This window comes from Haliotis rufescens, unplaced genomic scaffold, assembly GCF_023055435.1.
Source record: "Haliotis rufescens isolate VD_foot unplaced genomic scaffold, xgHalRufe1.0.p SCAF_23, whole genome shotgun sequence".
NCBI classification, from domain to species: Eukaryota; Metazoa; Mollusca; class Gastropoda; order Lepetellida; family Haliotidae; genus Haliotis; species Haliotis rufescens.
The window spans coordinates 8,917,949-8,944,078 of record NW_025963924.1 but is presented as its reverse complement, the minus strand read 5'-3'; the positions used below and the strand labels follow the sequence as shown (position 1 = coordinate 8,944,078).

Sequence of the window (26,130 nt, the reverse complement as noted above, 5' to 3'; positions counted from 1 at the left end):
TATTTAGCTTACATGTAATTTTTTGTCTCTTCTTTAATAGTTTAAAATATGTTGTAAATCCTATAAAGGTTGGCATAACCTTTTGAAATATTAAACACACATGATGGGGAAAAAATAATTATTTACAGTTACTCATATATTATACAGCGTAGGTAGACTAGTACTTAATGATTTCCGTTAAAGAACGACAACTCTGTTATAGTTTGGACCTCAAGCACAACTATCGAGAAAAGGTGCTTTTGGTATATTTTACGTGCAGCGTATCTTAATGACTGTTCTCATGATAAACATAATCATCTGATTTACTCTTTTTGTGTCATAAGTTCTCAAACCATATAATGTCATAGCCTAGAGCCACGATGGGGACTGACAGTAAGACATGACATGACCCTGATGTAGCAGTAGCATCGTAGCGTCTTGTCTTGACTGTCGAACACCATCGCAGCCATTTCTTGACTGTCAGTTTCCATCGCGCCTCTTGGCTAATGATATCATTGTCCGTAGGTGACTGTAAGTGTTTGAAGAGATGTCTGAACTTTCACTTTCATCGTCAACGTCTATTCTGTATCTGATGCAGTCAGTTACATGAATTGCGGAGTCAAGAACAAAAGTGGAAAAGGGGTCTTGAGAATTGACCATCGGGTCAATATTAGGAGTAGAAATGAACTCCTTCGGGGTTTCTAATAGACCCTATAGCCACTCTTTCAAGTCCAATTCAGCATGTTAGTGTCGATTGTGTTAACTTAAATGAGTAAGCAGATTTTAAGTGAAAAAAAATATAAATTACAAAATGTGCTCTCATTTCCTTGTAATATACAAACACAATGACAAATAAGTGTGTTTTGTATTTTTTATTTTGGCAGTGTTTACTTTCCAAGGAAAAATAATTTGCCCCCCTTAATGAGTGCATAGGCCTACACTATAATGCAATATTTATGGTAATAATAATATTGAAAATTTATTAATTTGTCATTGTATCTCATAGAATTTTCCTTATTAAAGGGGCACTGATCTAACGCAATTCCCCGGACTGGTTGTTGCCTTTGTTATTGTTTTTTCCCCGTGATTACCCGGATGATACGCAACGCAACTGAGCGTGACCAGAGACTGGGCTACCGTCTGCAAGGACAGCTAAATAAACTTGGAGGCTGGAGGCAATATTTGTTTTACGCATTTTTGAACACTGATTAGTTTAACTGTGATCTATAAAGATTTCGACAAAAGGCACATGTTAATTTATTTCTTCAGCCTAAACAAACAGACAAAAGAACGGCGGAGCTCATCGTATGTCGTCATTTGGAAATACCCCAGATGGTTATAGTTTGATAATAAAAAAAAGTATCCATGCAGTGAAAGCATTTTCGGATTTCGGATTGCGTCGATAATACGATTACTACTCCCTTGTTGTCATCCACGTTTTCTGGTATAACCCTACACTTGATGCTCAGTTAATGAATTTATTACAGGTACAATTAGTGGTAGCACCACTTAGATTACCTGACAAAGGTTCCCATTTGGCATTTATTGTGTCTGGGGTAATTATTCAATCTAAATCCAGGTTTGAAGTGAGGTGAAATGTGTGTTATGTAATATGCACGTGGCAGCCCAGCAAGAGGTGAATGATCTGTTCATTTACTTTTTTTGTAAATCAACGGATCGTTCCTAGTCATCAAAGGATTAACAGAAAATACGTTGATTGATTAATCACTGTTATCTTGCACAGTGGATATGTCAAAAGGGAGTGTTTACATGTCTAGGTTTACTAAAACAAAGGGAATACACTCATATCATGGCGTGAAGTGTCGATGTAAAAACAACATACTTTGTTCAAAGGGTTAACTAATAATACGTTGATTGATTGCTCATTGTTATCTATCACTCAATGGATTTTTTAGGAACCGTGGACGTTATGAAAATAGTTGTCATGTGGGCTTTCTCAGCCGACCCTTGAGACTTGACACCTATGTGAAACACCTGAAACAATCTAAGTGATCAGTTGAGAAAGGAACACGGGTTATAATATCCCGAAACGATATATATCTTTAACAATATTTGATTGTTACAGAGACACGTGACATTGAATAAGTTTCTTTGTACAGCTGCAGACGAGTGTGATATTGTTCCTTTGTGTGGATATTCACGGATACATTCCTCGAAAAAGGAAGCTGCCCAAAATTTATCCACATAAATTTGGTAGGTTGTAATTATGGTATTTGCATTTTGTTTTCCTTCATTCGCTGTAGCATTGAACCGATTCATTCTTGTTCCTCTACGTCTTGGTTGGGAAATTCTTCAGATTGACTAAAATTGATTAAGACGATCAAAAGGGCCTAACAACATCACAACAGATTATTATGTTGGATTAGAAGCCAAACAACATAGAAATGTACTTTTCATCGTAACATTTTCAGTCTCTTGGTGATGACATTAAACATCAAAATGTTTGGAATTCGTTATCATAATAATACCGATGGAAATGTTTTTCAGTCACTTTGTAAAATAACTGAATATTTAGGCGTTTAATAAATTTGAAAATGTTACACATTTTGACAGTAAAAAAATATACACACTATAAAAAAAAGCAATGCTCAGGTGAAATATTTGCTTTGTGTTGCAAGTCAAAATAGTGTAAACGAAAATTGCAAAATTACCAAGCAAGTGACTTATCAAAATTTCGTCACCATTACCGATGCTACCCGCAAAGATACCTACATTTCCTTATTATCTCGAAAACTGTATTTCATTTTGTTGATCAATGTGACCATACGCCCTTATTACTACCCATAAAAGTGACTAATGCGCTTACGAATGGTGCAGCAGAGGTCGCGAACTAGTCTAGATTTCTGCTATACATCCGGGTACTCACTGGGGAAAAAACAATAACAAAGGCAACAACCAGTCCCGGGGAATTGCATTAGATCAGTGCCCCTTTAATATTCATCATTCATGAATCTAAAATGTAGTTTCTTATTTCTGTTGAAAATTCACACAGATTCAAAGTACAGTATTGCAGTGTTACTTTACATGTTTCACAGACACAATACAGTGATACAATCAAAATGTTAACCTGTATACCATTCATTAAAATTTAACCCTTGGTCCAACAGCAACTTTAGAAATGGAAAGTGATTGGCCTGGGCGCTGGAACCATGTCAAGAAATTCTTGGAAAGAGATGGACCTTTTGCTCACCCTGATTTTGAACCAAGTTCAGAGGTATTGACTTTTCCCACTATGATGATGTTTTTCAATTATTGGCAGTGAGACATGCTATTGTTATAGCCCCGACTTCCCTTCTCATGTTGTGTCATGTTATGTTTCTAGTGAGATTTGAAAACCCCTAAATTCCATTCCATGTGGAAAATATCCATAATTCATGATAATCGATCAATTTAGAATTAAGTTCTGAATACCCTTGGATTTACCTTTTTGTCTTTGTAAGTTTGAGTCCAGGGGTCTCTCAGTACTAAGTTTTTTGTTGTTGTTTTTTTTTTTTTTGGGGTGTGTCCAAGGCTGGCAACATGTGGCATGGATCACTGAATTTCCCAACATTATACTAGTGGCACATAATTGCACATATTCATTAATATTCAGCCTATTATAGATCATGTATTTGGGAATTTGAATGTTAGATTGAAAAGAATCCACCGCTGGCACTCTGATCTTAGAGCGGACAACAGGATCCGGACATTATCCCACACTGACATCCCCAAATGGTCAACACCCCACATGTCAGTTCCACAATTTTTGTTATTTATACCCAATTTGATATAAGGTGTGGGGAAATGTCCGTGTTGGGTAACATCTACACCTAATTAAAACATATTATATCATATAAAACATGCACAACAATAGAAATGTCACATTGGTAACATGTAACCAACAATTTTGATTCATTTTAATGATTCAAACAGCCATACTATTTTGTGTCCCACTGGACGTTGTAATGTAAATATATATTTTTGTTTGTTCTCAATTTGTATTTCTATGAGATGCAATGTACTCAATATACTGCAATCATTTTATTCAACGTTTATTTCAAAATAATTAAATTTTTGTTGTGTTCATTGAAATTCCTGTATTCTGATTAGCTGAATTGGTCACGTGTTATTGCATTCATTTCCCAATGAATGTACAAAATTAAGCCACGCCCACCGAGGCGCACTACTTTTATTACTTCGGAATGTCGGGGAATCCCAATATTAAAGCCGAGGGAATTCCCTTTCTGCTCACGTGTATCGTCATGCACAGGACATTTAGCGACTTTCATGCATATGCATTGTCCAAACTACCCTTTGAAACCGATGGCCGAGAATGAATGAAACAGAAAACGTGCAGGCTCGCTCGCCTGTTTTTTTTCTGCTCGCCTCGGTTCAACTTTCATGTCTTCGGGTTTCCTTTCTAACTAGCATTTTTCCAACTGTGTTTTACCGTAATCAGGGAAGTAATGTTTGAATCTGGCGGTAACTGACCATGTAATTTGAAACAGCCGCCTTCTCCCGGACATATTTCTTCCAGTTCGTTACAGTCTGACTGTTGCAGTTCTTTTCGCCTCTTGTCTTAACTGACAGGTCCAATGAACATTGTTTTGATCCTGCTCTCCGTTGATTGGCTACTGACAGTGTAGGCGTGTCAATTTATGTGCATAAATTAAACAATCACCTGATTCATGTCACGCACAGTATGTATTCCTACACCTGGAATGTTTATCAATCTCGTCATTTTTGTCTGTTTTGATATATACAACTGTTTTTGGTTAAACTATTGTAGATAAAACATGTTTTATGCTGTCGAATTTAATTATAAGCATTGACTGTGTATTCTTTTCGGTTCATTGAGGTATGAATCGAAAAACCAATGTGCAAACTTTTGTAAGAATCCGCTACGCGGATTCATACAGTTTGCACATTGGTTTTTCGATTCATACCTCAATGAACCGAAAAAAATACACAGTCAATCCTTAAATAGTGAAATTTGTTTTCATGGCATTATATTGGAAGTGACTGACAGCTTGCATCATACAGTGAAGACAGTATTGTATGATTTTAGTTGTTTCTTTCAGACTCTGCAGTTCATGCAAGAAATTTGTAAGATCCTTGTCATCGGAGCAGGAGGACTTGGGTGTGAGTTGCTGAAAAACCTGGTATGTCTTACTGTAATTATCCCCCATTTGGTTTACGGATAAGAATTTAGGCCCCCAGAAACCTACGCTTGTTGCAAGAGGGATTATGGAGAAGAATTTAGATTCCCAGCAACCTATGCATGTTGCAAGAGGGATTATGGATAAGAATATAGGTCCCCAGCATCCTATGCTTGTTGCAAGAGGGATTATGGATAAGAATATAGGTCCCCAGCATCCTACGCTTGTTGCAAGAGGGATTATGGATAAGAATTTAGATCCCCAGCATCCTACGCTTGTTGCAAGAGGGATTATGGATAAGAATTTAGATCCCCAGCATCCTACGCTTGTTGCAAGAGGGATTATGGATAAGAATTTAGGTCCCCAGCAACCTATGCTTGTTGCAAGAGGGATTATGGATAAGAATTTAGATCCCCAGCATCCTACGCTTGTTGCAAGAGGGATTATGGATAAGAATTTAGGTCCCCAGCAACCTATGCTTGTTGCAAGAGGGATTATGGCTAAGAATTTAGATCCCCAGCATCCTACGCTTGTTGCAAGAGGGATTATGGATAAGAATTTAGGTCCCCAGCAACCTACGCTTGTTGCAAGAGGGATTATGGATAAGAATTTAGGTCCTCAGCATCCTACGCTTGTTGCAAGAGGGATTATGGATAAGAATTTAGGTCCCCAGCAACCTATGCTTGTTGCAAGAGGGATTATGGATAAGAATTTAGATCCCCAGCATCCTATGCTTGTTGCAAGAGGGATTATGGATAAGAATTTAGGTCTCCAGCACCCTACGCTTGTTGCAAGAGGGATTATGGATAAGAATTTAGGTCCCCAGCAACCTATGCTTGTTGCAAGAGGGATTATGGATAAGAATTTAGGTCCTCAGCATCCTACGCTTGTTGCAAGAGGGATTATGGATAAGAATTTAGGTCCCCAGCAACCTATGCTTGTTGCAAGAGGGATTATGGATAAGAATTTAGGTCCTCAGCATCCTACGCTTGTTGCAAGAGGGATTATGGATAAGAATTTAGGTCTCCAGCATCCTACGCTTGTTGCAAGAGGGATTATGGATAAGAATTTAGGTCTCCAGCACCCTACGCTTGTTGCAAGAGGGATTATGGATAAGAATTTAGGTCCCCAGCACCCTACGCTTGTTGCAAGAGGGATTATGGATAAGAATTTAGGTCCCCAGCATCCTACGCTTGTTGCAAGAGGGATTATGGATAAGAATTTAGGTCCCCAGCAACCTATGCTTGTTGCAAGAGGGATTATGGATAAGAATTTAGGTCCCCAGCAACCTATGCTTGTTGCAAGAGGGATTATGGATAAGAATTTAGGTCCCCAGCATCCTACGCTTGTTGCAAGAGGGATTATGGATAAGAATTTAGATCCCCAGCAACCTACGCTTGTTGCAAGAGGGATTATGGATAAGAATTTAGGTCTCCAGCAACCTACGCTTGTTGCAAGAGGTGGTCAGGTTTGGTGACTTGGTTGATTGCGTGTCATTGTATCCTTAGATTGGAGTTGTTGCTCACAATATCAATCACTAGATTTTCTGGGCCAGACTCAATTATTTACAGACTGCCATCATATTCATATGTGGCTTGAATATTGCTGAGTCCATTATTAAAAAAACCCACCAAAAACCCAGACATATTATGTTTCTATATGCCTCAGTCTAGCTTAACATGCTAAATGTAATGATTGACTCATAGAAAGAAGAAAATATGCCATTTGAGATTTCAAGGAAGATGTGTTTCCATGACAGGCGCTGCTTGGTTTTCGCAATATTGACGTGATTGATATGGACATCATTGATGTTTCCAATCTCAACAGGCAGTTCCTCTTCAGGTGGGTAGCATTCAGGGTAGCAATATCATATCTATAAGAGCCACGGGCAGATGATTGCAGCTGAGAATTACTCCCTTAACTGTGCCATGACCCAGTGGTCGTGGGTTTGAATCCCAAATTCACCCTGATGCTCATCCTTGGTTTGTCTGCACCATACCTGATGGTTCCATGGTCTCCCACCAGTTTTGTGTATAACAGTGTCACTTTGGGTCAACATTAAGCTGACATGCTGTGATATAACTGTTCAGGGAGACGGTTAACCCAGCCCTCTCTCACTTAGATGGTAAGAAGATGCCGAACAGTCTGACAACAGGTTGAAGTCATTGTGATATCCAACCCATGAAGGTTCAGATAAGAATTGGTCCTCAGCAACTCATGCTTGCTGTAAAAGGTGACTATCCTTGTCATAAGAGGAGACTAATGGATCGGGTGGTCAGGCTCGCTGACTTGGTTGATGCATGTCATGGTATCCCAATAGCGTGTATCGATGCTCATGATGTGAATCACTGGATGGTTACTAAGTAGTTTAAACATGCCGATGTAAAGGATTGTATTGTATTTTGTTACTGCTTAGCCACTGTTCATGAGTGTGAGGTATTTAGTATTTACATGTTTCAGACCAAAGGATGTTGGGAAAGCTAAGGCTGAAGTTGCAGCTGATTTTGTCAACAATCGAGTCCCAGGATGCAAAGTCACAGCGTATCCTTCTTAAAGAGGATTATGGGATAGAGTAGATCCCCAGATCACCATGTTTGTTTTTAGGCCCCTTCACTGGATTTTTGGCTAGAATAGATCCCCAATGTACCTTGTTTGTTTGAAGCCCCAATTTCTGGAATCTTCTGTAGAATAGATCCCCAGTACTCTACACCATGTTTGTCTTGAGCCCCCTTCTTTAAGTAGAATAGATCCCCAGTGTACTATAAAAATTTCAATCTGAAAATCTGAGTGTTACAATGTGTGATCAGACTGTTTGTGACATCATCTTAGGGCTGGGACGGTAAACTCTGGTAACTCAGAAAATATGTTTAATTACAAAAAAAGTCACTGTTTACTTTTATTTCTGACTATGCTCACATTCCTTCTGACTTTCATATTTTAGAAAAAAACAGAGTTCTGCCAAGAAACTGAACAAGTGGGGACAGGGACCTCTTCAACACAAATACAGGGGGTCATTTTCAATACTTATGGGGCCACTCTTAAAAACCTGATATGCAGGTAATTAATGCAGAATCACTGTCCACACGTAACGTTTGCAATACACTGAATGTGTACGCCAGATTCTGTTCGACCATTTGTTGCTTTCGGCCAATGAAATGCGCTGAGAGTAAATTAAGACACATAAGACAATGAAAATCTGGATGTTTACATTCAATAAATGAAGCAGCTGTCCAAGTGATGTAAAATATATTTGAGACAGTCAGTGACTCCCATAGTTATGTTAAATAAACCCATCGATATGAATGCACCAGATGTCCCACTGAGCGTAAATATTATGCACCAATCAATAAATTATTGCAAGAATCCCATGAGGCCGCTGCCTCGGCAGAACAATGAATTAAGATAAAGCTTCAGTCAACTTCAGTGAATGCATGATCCGATTGTTTCATATATGTATCTTGTTGTCAGGGCTCCGGTAAAACAATTCGCAAGCAGACATTTTGTAGCCAGCTCTTGAGACCTACGACGGGTAGGGTTGGGTGAAAGGGGGTCAGGTACCCAAGAAGTAAATTTGGACTCATCCCAGCCCTAAATCTATCTTGATGCTTTCAAGGCCTGGATAGACGTGATTATTTATAGGCTGCAGTGATATGGCTGCAATATTGCTGACTGTGGGGTGAAACATTTGCCCAACACTTTCAATAACCTTGCACTTGAGTGTTGGGGTAGTACAGGCCCACTAATTTGGGCACCAGTACCCCAGAAAATGGCTTCCAGGATTTGAAGGGTGACAAGTCTCTCTGATGTGGAATTTCACTAGCTTGCCTCTACTATGTCAATTGAATTCTGTAAATCTTGAAATTAATGCGAGCTTGAATTAAATGCGAAAAATGCAAGTGGTCTTTGCTCGCATTATTAAACATCGCATTTATATCAACAATAAGACATACCAACTTAGACATACGCTGAAAACAAACAACTATGTATTCCACGTCACTTTGTTGAGCAGCACTTGTAACAAGTATATAAACAATTTCTTCAAACACTAATTACATCTTGTGAATTGTCACTGCTGGGGTCAAGACAAGAGTTCTACTCACTTATGTCATCACTGGTCACTGGTCCAGACAGACGCCACCCACACAACATGGTGTCTTTGTTCTTTGCGACTGCGTCAAAGGCCGACACAAGCCAGCACGCATGTATTGTTTAACGGAAGTACTCTACTCAGCGCTAATAAGCAGTGCTATTTGGTGTGTGATTGGATTAATGTAAGGTTGGATTAAGGTGAGGATTCTCCTGTAAACCTGACAGAGGACATTTTCTAAAGATATAAATCCACTGATGCTTAAGAGGAGGGGGCTTGTCTCATTCAAATTGAGTCGCAATTTGGCTAGGGGCAAGCGGTTGCAAAGGGAATTTCGAAACAGTGAAAGTCCCCAGCCAGTACCCCTGTCTTGTATTTAGCAAAGATCTACACTTGGATCAGGCATTAGACATGGTTCAGTGTTGCCATTCTCTGTGAGTCGTCTTAGTTACGGAATCAGAGTCGTCAAGGCTAGTCAGGAGCGACCATCAGCAGATGATTGTTTGGGTGTAGATGCCATTGAGCTCAGAAATGACAGGATGTATAAAATATCCAACCTGAACTATTGACATTCAGAACTGGTCGTTTTAGTTCGTTTTTGAGATACAGAAACGAGATATGCTGGTCTGAATGTTTTACTCACTTGTAACGACACTGTGGGCTGATGTCCTGACATAAGACTTGGAGATTGCACTTGAATTAAAAGATAATCAGTTCTCCTATTTTCTTAACACAATCCAACAGACATTACGCAAAGATTCAAGACTATGATGAGGCATTTTACAGAGGTGAGTAGGATGCACTATGGTTGCCGTGGTTTCCAGTGAATTGACATTAACAAAGTTTGAACATGTAGAAGACGGATCAGAGGATTATTATTTTTGATTCACTGAAATTGCAAAGAGAACACTAAGCATGGTAATGAGTGCCATGCCCACATTTGAAAGTAAATATATCCCTGAACCCAGTACTGCAGTCTCTTCATTGCAGTCTTGGAAAGTGAAGACAAATTCTGTTCATGTTGCAGGTTTCCACATCATTGTGTGCGGCCTGGACTCCATCATTGCGCGGCGCTGGATCAACGGCATGCTGGTAATCCGTGGAGAAAAGCGCTGCACTCTTTAGCTCACCTGACTGAATTTCAAGTGTGCTTTTGTTGTGACACCTTGTCAGTTCGTTCGTCTTTAAATTTTACATTTTTGACAACTCTGAAACTACAAGACCTATGGAGATGAAACTTTGTATGAATGATCCCTGAATACACAGTTTCACAGAGCAGAAATACTCAAATGTTAATTCTTAACCTCCTACTGCTGGTGGAGTTGTGCTTGGGTGCTAGTGGTTAAACACATGTTCAAATCTCTAATAAGGTACAGCATGTGAAGGTCACTGGTGGTGTTCAGGGATTATGTTGCCATTGTAAAACTCGAAGTTGTCACGTCCTGCCAGTGTTTAGTTTTGAGAATCATCTGTTTTTGAAAGGATAAGTGATCAAAAGAACCATTTTTGGCCCAGAAGATCTTCATAATTTAGGAAATGAGATCATCTTTTACAAAATCGCTATGAGCGTTATCCGATGTGTTCATGTAAATGAGTATTAGACTTTACTCTTGCATGTTTGGGACTTAAAACAACATGCAACAAGCAGTTACTGCTGAAACGTGTCACAAAGGATGATTTCACAGGTGTTCAGGAAGCTGTCTTCTAATATTTGACCCCAGCTGAATTTCGATGAATAAGTATAAACATGATGAAGAAATCATCTTGGGTTATGGACTTGCTGTGGTTGGGTTTAGAAAAATCATAATTTTCACTAATTTTAAGCATTCTCATGTATTAATCATGTTAGAAGTCCAACACTTGCAAGTGCATGAAAAGTTCAAGGCTAGCTGTTAGCCATTATGATGATTCTGATAATTATTTCCACAATTTTCTACTTCAACATTCCAAGTGGGCCAAAAAGGGCCGTTATCCTTCCTCCTTTCTGCATGTCATTGTTAAACCACTTCCTGTTTGGCAAATAGGGGACAATGGAACCTATTATATGAATCAGGTGAAAGCAGTTGATTTTAATGCAATATTTATTGATGTCTGCAGATAAGCTTGTTGAACTATGAAGATGGAGAGCTGGACCAGTCGTCCATCATCCCTATGGTGGATGGGGGGACAGAGGGCTTCAAGGGGAACGCCCGTGTTGTCCTGCCGGGGATGACAGCTTGTATAGAGTGTACGCTGGACTTGTATCCCCCTCAGGTGGGTGTACCATGTGGGGTGGGGTGGTGTACCATGTGGGGTGGTGTGCACATGGGGTGGAGACATGGTGTACAATATGGGGTGGTGTGGTGTACCATGTGGGGTGGTGTACACATGGGGGGGGATGGGGTGGAGACATGGTGTACCGTATGGGGTGGTGTGATGTACCATGTGGGGTGGTGTACACATGGGATGGGATGGGGTGGAGGCATGGTGTACCGTATGGGGTGGTGTGGTATACCATGTGGGGTGGGGTGGTGTACAGTATGGGGTGGTGTGGTGTACCATGTGGGGTGGTGTAGTGTACCGTATGGGGTGGTGTACCGTATGGGGTGGTGTGGTGTACCATGTGGGGTGGTGTACACATGGGGTGGGATGGGGTGGTGTGGTGTACCATGTAGGGTGGTGTACACATGGGGTGGGATGGGGTGGAGACATGGTGTACCATGTGGGGTGGTGTGGTGTACCATGTGGGGTGGTGTACACATGGGGTGGGATGGGTTTGGAGGCATGGTGTACCGTATGGGGTGGGGTGGTGTACCATGTGGGGTGGTGTGCACATGGGGTGGAGACATGGTGTACCGTATGGGGTGGTGTGGTGTACCATGTGGGCTGGTGTTAAATTAATTAATGAATTTGTGTGGCACACTTTCCAATTTATAGCTTCTCAAATGCACTTAGACGATGTCAGACCTACATTATTACTCTGGTCAGTGAATCAATGAGCATCGACTTTCATTCTCATCACCCTGGGGAGTATATAACGCAAACAGCCTGTTAGGTGCTAGAACATTAACAGTCAAATTACCATCCCATCCTACCAGGTACCCATTCACTCGTTGGCATATTTCGAACAATGTCACTTGCCCCAGGAGACACCACATATGTGTTTCAGTGTGGGGCAGGACCAAGGCCCTAGAAACTCACAGGAATCAACCTGTCTAACATGGTCACCCATCCAACTTCTCTCTGCAACCAACATTGCTTAACTTCACCTGATTTGTGACCTGTGTGCGGTAACCGCCTCCGTGGTCTAATGGTAGAGCGTCCGTCCGGAGAGCAGAAGGTCCGGGGTTCGATCCCCGGCCGCGTCATACCAAAAGACGTTAAAAGATGGTACTTGTTGTTACCCTGTCTGGCGCTCGGCATTAAGGGGCTAAAACAAGGACTGGTCGGCTCGGAGTCAGTATACTGTGTCTGAGTTGGGTATTCATGTTAAACTGCGGCATGGTTTCTCAGTGTGCTAGCACTATAAATCGGCACTAGTACAAGCAGCCACACACACAAACACTCACACGTACATGCACGTCGCTATATAAGTGCAATAATCTTGGACGCGACGTTAAACCCAATTTCACCTCACCTCACCTCACCTGTGTGCGGTACATAGGACTACGTGCTGTGTTTTATGTACCAGGGACGGTGAGGTAGCCCAGTGGTTAAAGCGTGCGCTCATCACGCCGGAGACCCGGGTTTGATTCCCCACATGGGTACACTGTGTGAAACCCATTTTCCGGTGTACCCTGCTGTGATATTTCTGGAATATTGCTTAATGCGGCGTAAAACCATACTCACTCACTCACATGCGGGGTGGGGTGTTGTGAACCATGTTCAGGTGATATCAGCGGAGTTTCTTATTCAGGGAACAAGTAAATCTTCATAATCATGAAGTTTTGTGTTCTTCCAGGTAAACTTCCCCCTCTGCACAATTGCGCACACGCCGCGGCTGCCGGAGCACTGTATAGAGTACGTCAGGATCCTGCTGTGGCCCAAGGAGCAGCCGTTCGGGGGTGAGCAGAACCCCTGGTGCTGTGTGTTAGTGATGGAGTTGTGCTGATCTGTCATTGGATAGTGAATGTTGTTGTTGGTATATTTTACAGTTATGTCAGAGAGGCCTACAATTAGAAGCTAAACATACTGTGTTTTCAATGTAGAGATACCTGTAGGTTTAAAGTGGAATTTAGAACCGAACGTGATGTTTTACTCAAATGATACCTTGCTGTGTGAAGATCTGAGGACACATCCCTTGGAGGTCCTATCAGGTGGACCCATCAGGTGGACCCATCAGGTGGACCCTGAGCCAACTTTGCCCAATCAAATAAAGGATCTAGAGACAGTCAAACGTCAGCTTTCTAAAAGAATTCAGCATTTCTTTACTACCTTGATTTGAAAATTACTATCCTAGCAATAGAAAACTGCCACAGAACACAAATATACCCTTGATCGTACACCCTTTTGGATATATGCAGATACAGTCTGAATGCTTTGCTCACTTGCACCGTGTATTTTGAAGTCTTGACACGGATTGGTTGATTAGAAAGTTCACCTGACGTGACACCCTATGGAGGTGTAGTCAGATCTTCATGTAGAGAGGTAATCGTATCAGAGTAAATGGTCTGATTTGGATGTGATTGCATATGTAGTGGTGTGTAGGGACTGACCATTGGATTTTCTGAGGAGTTGAACAATTGTTCGGGACCCATGACACATTTTCTAAGCTCACCTGTTAAGTTAGCATGACTATCCTTCTGCTTGGAAAATGAACTGGTGATGTTGGATGCTTTACCTTATGTCTATGAATTTTACTGATGTCATATTTAGCCTCTTATAGATGGGGATTTCAATGTTGGATTGAAGAAAATTGACCATTGGCACCCTGAATTTTGAGTGTTGTTTTTTACCAGAATAGAAATATCAATTATATGTACCATTGAGTCAACGATGGTGGCATAATACTTACAATGTTCATAAATTTAATAGTTTAATGAACAACCTTATTGCGGCCAACTGGACTTGCAAGGTATTTTTTGTTTTGTCTATTAAAACCTAACTGATGGAGCAATGTCCCTCTGTTGTTTCAGAGGGTGTGGCTATAGATGGAGATGACCCCAAACACATCAACTGGATCCTTGAGAAGTCCCAGGAGAGAGCTGATGAATATAGGATACTAGGTGTAACGTACAGACTCACACAGGGTGAGTGATATGTCACGTGTAACATACAGACTCACACAGGGTGGTTAAAATGTCACGTGTAACGTAAAGACTCACACAGGGTGAGAGATATGTCACATGTAACGTACAGACTCACACAGGGTGAGTGATATGTCACATGTAACGTACAGACTCACACAGGGTGAGTGATATGTCACGTGTAACGTACAGACTCACACAGGGTGAGAGATATGTCACGTGTAACGTACATACTCACACAGGGTGAGTGATATGTCACGTGTAATGTACAGACTCACACAGGGTGAGTGATATGTCATGTGTAATGTACAGACTCACACAGGGTGGGTGATATGTCATGTGTAACCTACAGACTCACACAGGGTGGTTAATATGTCACGTGTAACGTACAGACTCACACAGGGTGAGTGATATGTCGTGTGTAACGTAATGGTGAGTGGGTCGAGGGTATTTATCATCATTGAATGAAGATATGATACATGTGATAATTGTGGATGTATATCTGTGGGGACAACATGCTGTAGGAGTCTTATTGTACATGCTTCCTTCCTCCTGTGCAGGTGTTGTCAAGAGAATCATCCCCGCGGTGGCGTCTACTAATGCAGTGATAGCAGGTAGGACCACATGCTATGAAACTTGGAACGATATCCAGGACAATAAAATGATTTGATTTGTAATCTGAACATGGTAAAAACAAGAAAACCAATCTTTATCAATATAATCATTTATAATTGGTGAGATTTTGTATATCTGCTGTTCCCCCATTGCTTCACACAAGGCTATTCCCCATTGCTTCACACAAGGCTGTTCGCCATTGCTTCACACAGTACTGTTCCCCATTGCAGCTGTTGCATGAAGGAATAAATCCTTGTCTTCATAACACTTCATATCTTTTGCTCCGTGGCTTGTGGGACGCTGGGGTGGCCAAGTAGTTGAAGCGTTCACTCGTCATACCAAATGCCTAGGTATGATTCCCCACATGAGCACAATGTGTGTCTTGACATGATTGCTGAAATATTGCTAACAATGCATAGAGCCAAACCCACTGGAGCAAACAGTCTCCACCGGTGTTGCCTGGTGTAGCTCTGTGGGAGTCCTGGCAATGCTTTGGGAGTCCAGGTATGACAACAGGAATCCTCGGTTGACCACCATCACCTACTTGACCCTTACAGGCTGGCAAAGTGTGACACAGTAAACTTTAAAACTGTCATATATAGAACATTGTGCATTATCACAAGCCCTGCGCTTATTATTAGAGGTGAATTTCCTTGTTGAAACAAAACTCAGTGATTGAATGAAGATACTTACAAATGGAGAGTCTGAATAGAATATGTAAGTAATATGCCATATGAGAATGGAAATGTCAGTAAATGCAACATTTGAAATAGTTTTAATGAACTGAAGTGAAAGGCTATGACTTACATCATAATGGATTCACAGTACAGATTATAGTAGTCAAATAATGGAAGTGTTTTACTGATTCCAGCGGCCTGTGCTACGGAGGTGTTCAAGGTGGCAACAAGGTACAGGATCTTTCTAGCTTATGTTTTTACATCTGGGAAGGTTGGTGTTTGATCCCCAGGCCGTGTCATACCAAAGGAAGTTTATGGATGCAATCTCATTGTAATCAGATTTTAGTGCTCGCTGCAATATTGTTATTTGTTGCAATAGCGAGCAGAAAGATTAGATTTTTATGAGATTGTTAAAAGATGGTATTTGTTGTTATCCTGCCTGGCACTTTGCATTAAGGGGATAAAACAAGGACCACTTGGCTTGGATTTGGTATCATGTGCCTTGAGTAGAGTATCCATGTTGAACTGTGGCATGGTATCTCAGTGGGCTAGTACAAGCAGCCAGACATACACTCGTGTTACGAGTGTAGTTATCTTGAACATAAACTCCAATTCACATCACCTAGCCTGTGATGTTACTTTCTTCATATTGGTCTTTGCTGTGTATTTTCTTATTTCAATCAACTAGCAGCTTTGTCAGGTAGATTAGCACAGATATTGACCAGGGCCCACTTGCACAAAGCGATCTTAGCGCTAAGACTATTGTAAGCCTATGTTAAAGTATGGGAGTTACGATCATCTTTGCGCTAAGATCGCTGTGTGCAAGTGGGCCCTGGTTATATTTGTATAAAATGAGGCTGTAATAAATTTATATCATAAAAATATCATAATCTCGCGCTATGCATTTCTTATTCTTCTTTCAATCCTAAGTTGAAATGTGCCTAAACAAAGGTTGTGGGATAGGATAAGTATGTAAATATATCATTTAATTTAAAATTTACAAATTTTTAAACTTACCCTGTCGTATACTATGCTTTTATACCATGGTTGGAAGGGGGGGTGCAAATTCTAAGTGTATTGAAGCAGCAACTGTAGGATATATGTGAGGAAGCTGATTAACTATAGTAATATGAAAGAATTGGGTGGTCCTTAACTTCTTTTTGTGGTACATGTATATAACAATATGTAGTCCTCGCGAAACATTGATTAATTTATTCATGTGATTTCTGAAGTCGTTTGTTTAAAATAAATGTATAAAAAATAATATGCAATCTGCCTTTGTGTTTTTAAAAATTGTTTGTTTGTTTGTTGTTTAACGCCACACTCAGCAATATTCCAGCTATATGACGGCAGTTTGTAAATAATGGAGTCTGTACCAGACAATCCAGTGATTGACATCATGAGCATTAAGAATTGAATGAACATCTAATAATTAATTTGTTGTGGCCTTAAGATGCTTTACATATCTGCATCACATGGTAAATGTTTGTTCCAGCTGCTCGCATCCTCTCAACAACTACATGAACTTCAACGACACAGAAGGGGTGTACACATTCACATTCGAGGCACAGAAGAGGGTAAGATTCTTATTCTCTCGGGTTGTTGAAGTTTTCCTTGACTGAGAAGCGGGACTGTGGAATTGCTAGTGAATATAAAAGCTGTGGCCTGTAATAAACCTGGGTCTGGTAAACCAGTGGTTGAGTTCATGAGCACCTATGCTGTTGTGATATGATAGCATAGAACCATCTAGTAGCCCTTTTGATCCTCTCTAGTTAACTCCAGCCCATGAACCTATTTTCCACAGGGAGTTATTAATTACGTTTGACTCGTGTATGACAGCTGTAGGTTGGGTATGACATGTGTTACATGGGCCATCACGTTGTGTGTGGAAATGGGTGTCTTTGTATGACATTTGTGACCTGTATATGGCAGCTGTAGGTGGTGTGTGGTAATGTGTGACAAAAGACCTGTATATGGCAGCTGTAGGTGGTGTGTGGTAATGTGTGACAAAAGACCTGTATATGGCAGCTGTAGACAGTGTGGTAATGTGTGACAAAAGACCTGTATATCACAGCAGTAGACGGTGTATGGAAATGTGTGACAAAAGACCTGCATATCACAGCTGCAGGTGGTGTGGAAGTCTGTGACAAAAGACCTGCATATCACAGTTGTAGGTGGTGTGCAAGTCTGTGACAAAAGACCTGCATATCACAGCTGCAGGTGGTTTTGAAATCTGTGACAAAAGACCTGCATATCACAGCTGCAGGTGGTGTGCAAGTCTGTGACAAAAGACCTGCATATCACAGCTGTAGGTGGTGTGCAAGTCTGTGACAAAAGACCTGCATATCACAGCTGTAGGTGGTGTTGAATTCTGTGACAAAAGACCTGCATATCACAGCTGCAGGTGGTGTGCAAGTCTGTGACAAAAGACCTGCATATCACAGCTGTAGGTGGTGTGGAAATCTGTGACAAAAGACCTGCATATCACAGCTGTAGGTGGTGTGGAAGTCTGTGACAAAAGACCTGCATATCACAGCTGTAGGTGGTGTGTAGAAATCTGTGACAAAAGACCTGCATATCACAGCTGTAGGTGGTGTGGAAGTCTGTGACAAAAGACCTGCATATCACAGCTGTAGGTGGTGTGTAGAAATCTGTGACAAAAGACCTGCATATCACAGCTGTAGGTGGTGTGTAGAAATCTGTGACAAAAGACCTGCATATCACAGCTGTAGGTGGTGTGTAGAAATCTGTGACAAAAGACCTGCATATCACAGCTGTAGGTGGTGTGTAGAAATCTGTGACAAAAGACCTGCATATCACAGCTGTAGGTGGTGTGTAGAAATCTGTGACAAAAGACCTGCATATCACAGCTGTAGGTGGTGTGTAGAAATCTGTGACAAAAGACCTGCATATCACAGCTGTAGGTGGTGTGTAGAAATCTGTGACAAAAGACCTGCATATCACAGCTGTAGGTGGTGTGTAGAAATCTGTGACAAAAGACCTGCATATCACAGCTGTAGGTGGTGTGGAAGTCTGTGACAAAAGACCTGCATATCACAGCTGTAGGTGGTGTGTAGAAATCTGTGACAAAAGACCTGCATATCACAGCTGTAGGTGGTGTGTAGAAATCTGTGACAAAAGACCTGCATATCACAGCTGTAGGTGGTGTGTAGAAATCTGTGACAAAAGACCTGCATATCACAGCTGTAGGTGGTGTGTAGAAATCTGTGACAAAAGACCTGCATATCACAGCTGTAGGTGGTGTGTAGAAATCTGTGACAAAAGACCTGCATATCACAGCTGTAGGTGGTGTGTAGAAATCTGTGACAAAAGACCTGCATATCACAGCTGTAGGTGGTGTGGAAATCTGTGACAAAAGACCTGCATATCACAGCTGTAGGTGGTGTGCAAGTCTGTGACAAAAGACCTTCATATCACAGCTGTAGGTGGTGTGCAAGTCTGTGACAAAAGACCTTCATATCACAGCTGTAGGTGGTGTGCAAGTCTGTGACAAAAGACCTGCATATCACAGCTGTAGGTGGTGTGGAAGTCTGTGACAAAAGACCTGCATATCACAGCTGTAGGTGGTGTGGAAGTCTGTGACAAAAGACCTGCATATCACAGCTGTAGGTGGTGTGGAAGTCTGTGACAAAAGACCTGCATATCACAGCTGTAGGTGGTGTGCAAGTCTGTGACAAAAGACCTGCATATCACAGCTGTAGGTGGTGTGTAGAAATCTGTGACAAAAGACCTGCATATCACAGCTGTAGGTGGTGTGGAAGTCTGTGACAAAAGACCTGCATATCACAGCTGTAGGTGGTGTGGTAATGTGTGACAAAAGACCTGCATATCACAGCTGTAGGTGGTGTGCAAGTCTGTGACAAAAGACCTGCATATCACAGCTGTAGGTGGTGTGTAGAAATCTGTGACAAAAGACCTGCATATCACAGCTGTAGGTGGTGTGGAAGTCTGTGACAAAAGACCTGCATATCACAGCTGTAGGTGGTGTGGAAGTCTGTGACAAAAGACCTGCATATCACAGCTGTAGGTGGTGTGCAAGTCTGTGACAAAAGACCTTCATATCACAGCTGTAGGTGGTGTGCAAGTCTGTGACAAAAGACCTTCATATCACAGCTGTAGGTGGTGTGCAAGTCTGTGACAAAAGACCTGCATATCACAGCTGTAGGTGGTGTGGAAGTCTGTGACAAAAGACCTGCATATCACAGCTGTAGGTGGTGTGGAAGTCTGTGACAAAAGACCTGCATATCACAGCTGTAGGTGGTGTGGAAGTCTGTGACAAAAGACCTGCATATCACAGCTGTAGGTGGTGTGCAAGTCTGTGACAAAAGACCTGCATATCACAGCTGTAGGTGGTGTGGAAGTCTGTGACAAAAGACCTGCATATCACAGCTGTAGGTGGTGTGCAAGTCTGTGACAAAAGACCTGCATATCACAGCTGTAGGTGGTGTGCAAGTCTGTGACAAAAGACCTTCATATCACAGCTGTAGGTGGTGTGGAAGTCTGTGACAAAAGACCTGCATATCACAGCTGTAGGTGGTGTGGAAGTCTGTGACAAAAGGCCTGCATATCACAGCTGTAGGTGGTGTGGAAGTCTGTGACAAAAGACCTGCATATCACAGCTGTAGGTGGTGTGGAAGTCTGTGACAAAAGACCTGCATATCACAGCTGTAGGTGGTGTGGAAGTCTGTGACAAAAGACCTGCATATCACAGCTGTAGGTGGTGTGCAAGTCTGTGACAAAAGACCTGCATATCACAGCTGTAGGTGGTGTGCAAGTCTGTGACAAAAGACCTGCATATCACAGCTGTAGGTGGTGTGTAGAAATCTGTGACAAAAGACCTGCATATCACAGCTGTAGGTGGTGTGGAAATCTGTGACAAAAGACCTGCATATCACAGCTGTAGGTGGTGTGTAGAAATCTGTGACAAAAGACCTGCTGTAGGTGGTCTGTGACCATGTGTGACACCAGATATTTCTTCCAATGTATGAATGAATGTCAAAACAGACTACTTACTTTTAAAATAAGCAGTGGCAGATTTCTATGAGTTACTTAACCACAATTTTGGTTTTGGATATTGGCTGACATCCTTTTCTAACCCCCATCCTTCTGTATCAGGAGGACTGTATGGGCTGCAGCCAGATCCCTCAAGCCCTCTCCTTCTCCGAGAACGACAAGCTGCAGGACGTCATCACACACCTCATCGAGAGTAATACGTAGTGAGTACTTTGCAGAAATAATACGGACAGCATCACCTCAGATTTCATGAGGGAATTACAGAGACTACAGTTTATATGTACCTACATCACTGTACACAGACTAGCAGACCAGTTTTACACCTCGGAGACATCAGTCTATTATCGTCAGTCATGTACTTTCGGAACTTTGTCAGATTCTAAGATAAAATCAAAATATTATTCATTAACATTTGTTCTTTTGCATTGAAGAAACTTTCAGATCTGTGTCTTTGATGTTTTGATTGGTTATGTATTATTCCATAAAATCAGATTTGAAAGACTGAAAAAGCCTTCAACGTTTATCCATGTTAAGCTGTGGCATGGTATCTCAGTGGGCTATCACTATTATTTTTCTGTTTGTTTGTTTGTTGTTTAATGCCGCACTCAGCAATATTCCAGCTATATGACGGCAGTCTGTAAATAATCAAGTCTGGACCAGACAATCCAGTGATTGACATCGTGAGCATCGATCCACATAATTGGGATACGATGACATGCATCAACCAAGTCAGGAGCCTGATCACCCGATCCCGTTAGTCGCCTCTTACGACAAGCACAGTCACCTTTTACGATAAGCATGGGTTGCTGAAGACCTATTCTACCCCGGATCTTCTCAGGTCGTTAGCACTTTAAAACCGGTATAAGTCGAAGACTAGTACAAGCAGCCATACACAAATGCATGCACATTTCTATAGGAAGTCACGATACAGGTCCATGTACCATGTATGATATCGAAGGCCATGTATTGCAGTGCATCAGATGTGTGGTGTATCATTACACCCTCCGACATTATGTTCCATTGTTTATCAGTAGGTATCCAACACTACACATCAGAGCATCATCATAGTCAGGGCACTTGCCACGGTTGTAAAAGGATTTGCTTGATTGCAACTTGAGGCCTCCTATGTAGGCAACAGCAAGTCTGATGGGATGCTGATATGTGGCATCCTGTATCATGATATATCTTCAGCAACCCATGCTTGCCATAAAAGACGACTATGTTTGTCGTAAAAGGCGACTAACGGGATCGGGTGGTCAGGCTTGCTGACTTGGTTTGATGCATGTCATCGTATCCCAATTGCGTGGATCGATGCTCATGATGTGAATCAGATCTTCAGCAACCCATGCGACTAACGAGATCGGGTGGTCAGGCTCGCTGACTTGGTTGATGCATGTCATCAATCCCAAGTGCGTGGATCGATGCTTATGATATCAATCACTGGATGTCTGGTCAAGACTCCATTATTTACAGACTGCGGTCATATAGCTGGAATATTGCTGAGGGCAGCATTAAACAACAAACCAACCAACCAACATGTATCGTAGCATAACTTGGTGTATTGTCCAGTCTTCTTTTTACTCACACTTATATACTGGCCTGCTGTTGTGGTACACACAGATTCAAGGATTGTTTGTGTTTCAGTCAGATGAAGTCCCCTGGCATTACTACCTGTGTAGATGGTAAAAACAAAACTCTGTACATGCAGACTGTGAAATCTATAGAAGAAAAAACAAAAGAAAATTTAAAGAAAAGTCTTAAAGGTGAGTATCTACATTAAAACCATTCATATAAATATCGCATTATAATACATGTTGTTTTTAAGAATTACTTTCTCCAGAATTTGTGTTAACCTAGAGGAGGTTATTGATTCTGAAGCAACCCCGTGTAAATGAGGATGCTTTGTATCTTTTCTGAACTTGGCTACTGCTGCCACACTTAATTATTATACCCCGCCATGATGTGGGGCGGGGATATAGGAACTGTTTTCGTCGGTCCATCCGTCCGTCCGTCCTTCCATCCATCCGCTTCTCAACGGGGACAAATTTTCTCAAAAACTATTTTAGTCAGAAATTTAACACACTGGTATTACTGGTCATGACGTCCAATGATTTCAAAATTGGTGTTGTAAATTCATTTTTACAGAGTTAAGGCCCTTGCTTCATGCTTTTCGAGAGAGTGCATACTGTGTGAAATGGGGAAGTTTTCTCACAGACTACTGAAGTTACATGAATGAAAGTTTGCATGCTTATTTAAGCAATACTTGTCATTTCTGAGTTTGAGAAATTTGTGCTGTAACTTATTTTTTTACAGAGTTACAGCCCTTGATCCATGTTATTTTACTTGGTGTATAGTGTCTGCAATACGGACAAGTTTTCTCAGAAACTACTGAAGTTAGCTTATCTAAGAGATACTTATCAAGACTGAGTTGTTTTTTCCAGAAAAGGGGCCTTTTGTGTATACTAGTTTAACACTTCATTCTTACTGATGACATTAAGCTGCCCAAGTCTTATCACTTCTAAAGGCTTTAAATAGGACACGATTCCTGTAATGGTGCATATAGACTATGAAAAAAAATATATTCTAATGTGCCCCATGGTGGGGTATAGTGATAACACTGTTTTAAAAATATGCCAAGCTTGGACATTTCAAGGATATCACATAATGTTTATTTCCTGGGAATTTTCTTTTGAACATTTAATGTCATATCAAGGGTCAAGGTCAACCTCAAGGTCAGAGCCTGAGAAAAGGACCTTATGTGTAAGGTGTTGCTCATTCATAAAGTATGTCTGCCATTTTAACTTTAATGCCTTTTTCTGCAGATAGTTTCAAGTCTCTTTACATGGAGTAGTTATAATATTTGAATACTCCTCATGGGTAATAAGTTAGGACAATCGTATGATGACTCAAGAAGTGTTCTTTGTAAGGGATTTAGTATATATCATCCTCAGGGTGGGGCAATGTAATGATAAGGCTTTGAGGGACTTCACTGAACTTTAAGGTCAATGGAATGGTCATTCGTAAAGTAGTTCTGCTTCTTACTGTGTACTGAATTAATCCTTGTGTTCGTATGCCATGTCTAAGAGCTAGCACCCATGGTTTCAACTAGTGGATAATCAAGCAATTGATTGGCTGAAATTGAGGGTCTAGGTCATTCAACTGAAGTGCATTTAACTGTCTTATTAACGTAACCCAAGGCATGGGATTTTCTGTTTTAATGTTAAACATGTGTTTTCACAAATTAGAAGGGATGTGATTAAACCGGTGCATATAAGTTTCTTATTAGGTAGTTAGAAGCTTCGGACTTTCTGTATTAATTTCAAAGAGTGCCATATGACTCTAACTCAAATGTTGTTTGATCAGGGTTACAACTTTCAAGGCCTTAGTAAAGCTTTCAAAAAGTTCTTTGGTAGACATGTGGAGGACATTTCAAATTTTCATACAGCAGTGACAGAAATGAAGTCATTATTTTGACATGTAACATATGTTTCCTAGTGAACAATTGACTTGCCTTTTCATGTGTTTGTGATGAGTGCCACTGGTGGGGAAGGATACACTTAGTTTTTTGCGAAAACCCTGTTTCATCATTGTTTGATGGTGATTCATTAACACATGTTGATGACATAGTCAAATTGTACAATTGACTCTGTTTTAGCGGTGTATTTTATGATTAAGGAAATGGTTTTGTTGCTTATATTAAGTGATTTGAGGTGTGGATTCTGAATATATATGTTGTCTCATTTGTGTGTCACTTCAGATTTAGGTCTACGTAATGGTCAGGAGATCTATGTAGCTGATGTGACCACACCCACCTCCATCACCTTCAGGCTTCAGTTGGGGACCAGTATGGACGACAGCTAAACAGTGATGTGTGCAAGGAATGAACAAAAACAATGAACTACTCACATGCACAGACATAACGACTGGATATTTTAATGCATCGACAAGTGCTATTTCCGTTTCAACACTTAAGTTTTTTATGAGAGAAGATCAGGAAGTAGTGTTGTGGACACAACATCCAACCCTGCCTAGGTACCGCAACAATCACTGGCCTTTCTACTGCAAGGTTCACACAGGGTTGCAAGGGCCTTAAATTTGACTGTCTGGCCTTGAAAAGACCTTAAGGTTGAATATGTCTTGAAAAAGTTTTGGATTTTAAAAAATGTCTTGAATTGACAAGCAAGGTTAAAATATTTTACAATTACGGTTTTATGATGATATGAAGTCAGAGATAGGTTTGTCGATCACTGGAGAAGTAATGTGAAAACACTGGTGTAGATTAAAATCTTAATAATCAGGGGCAGGCACCAACTACTCAGAACTCATTACAGTGTATCTTCCTGAGGCAAGGGCATTAGCTGACTTTTAAAGTCCAGTTTCCACCCTTGTTGAGCTAGGCTGGATTTTCCAGGCTTTATCATAGCGCCACCAGGGACTTTTACGAGTTATGTCCCTTTTATGTCCCTCCCATTGACCAATCAGATTCCACCTCTTCTATCACTTGCAATTTCTTCAATCAAAATGGCGGCACCAAGTCAAGATCATCTGATCGATAGTCAAGACCTGTATTGTAATAAGACAGGCCTTACCTTGCGAAGTGCATCAGATTACTTGAGCACCCTGATTAAAAACATGAAAAGATTTGCAAAATATCTGTTGACGCCCAGTTGGCAGTACACATGCTTTGCAAATCCTTCAGTTGACAGAAATCTGCATGTTGAAATCCATGTTGTTTATGAACCAGATGTCTAGTTCGTTACGCAATTTTGATTGAACTATGCATAGACTCCACCAAAATGTAACTTCAGAATTCCAGCCTAGTTCGGCAAGGGTGGAAACTGGACTTTTATGGTCAGTTAACGCCCTTGCCTTGGGAAGACGATTACAGTGAAACGAGTAAGAATGTCCTGATATATTCTCTCACTTTTGCCTTGAAAAGTGTGATCATTACCTTTGAAAGGCCGTAAGAATGCTTTGAACTTTGTTCACTAAAACCATGAGCCACCATGTTCTAGGCTGTGGAGGAGGGTACCCAGTGTTTGAGTCTGATCAACTTCATTTTCTACTGGGGGGCACGGGTGGCCCAGTCGTCTAAAGCGCCGTGATTCGCTGTGCAGAATTGCGTCCGTTGGACATGCCATAAATCTATGATGGTAGGTTCGAATCCCTGTTTGCCCCAATTATGTTTCTAGGTTTGTCAGCACCATACCCGTGCTCGTGGGTTTCACCGAAGTGGTAAACGTCTGAGACCTGCATCACTTCAGGCTTTCCTCCCACATTAAGCTGACATGCTGTGATATAACTGGAATACTGTTAAAAGCGGCGTTAAACCCAACTCACTCACTCATTTTCTG

The 26,130-nt window shown here is 41.2% G+C and overlaps 1 protein-coding gene across 2 annotated transcripts; it reads left to right on the top strand.

Moving 5' to 3' along the window:
* Window positions 1–176: 176 nt before the first annotated feature.
* On the top strand, window positions 177–25,492 carry LOC124151800 (NEDD8-activating enzyme E1 catalytic subunit-like). Of its 2 annotated transcripts, none has more exons than XM_046524436.2 (16): window positions 177–233; window positions 3,108–3,214; window positions 5,061–5,141; window positions 6,898–6,980; window positions 7,599–7,679; window positions 9,970–10,013; window positions 10,253–10,317; window positions 11,323–11,478; window positions 13,166–13,268; window positions 14,340–14,453; window positions 15,011–15,064; window positions 15,937–15,973; window positions 17,238–17,319; window positions 20,879–20,979; window positions 22,421–22,539; window positions 24,534–25,492. In XM_046524436.2, exons 2-16 carry the CDS (start codon window positions 3,119–3,121, stop codon window positions 24,635–24,637), a joined length of 1,320 nt encoding a protein of 439 aa, XP_046380392.1. In that variant the 5' UTR covers window positions 177–233; window positions 3,108–3,118; the 3' UTR covers window positions 24,638–25,492. The 2 variants fall into 2 exon arrangements, with proteins under 2 accessions (XP_046380392.1, XP_046380393.1); XM_046524437.2 differs by having other exon boundaries at window positions 218–242.
* Window positions 25,493–26,130: the final 638 nt, after the last annotated feature.

Bases quoted from the DNA above. Each gene is read 5' to 3' on its own strand.
- LOC124151800 (XM_046524436.2), top strand. From the start codon at position 3,119: ATGGAAAGTGATTGGCCTGGGCGCTGGAACCATGTCAAGAAATTCTTG. The intron at 10,014-10,252 runs GTGAGTAGGATG...TTCATGTTGCAG, and splicing joins TGATGAGGCATTTTACAGAG to GTTTCCACATCATTGTGTGC. The intron at 17,320-20,878 runs GTAAGATTCTTA...CTTCTGTATCAG, and splicing joins CATTCGAGGCACAGAAGAGG to GAGGACTGTATGGGCTGCAG.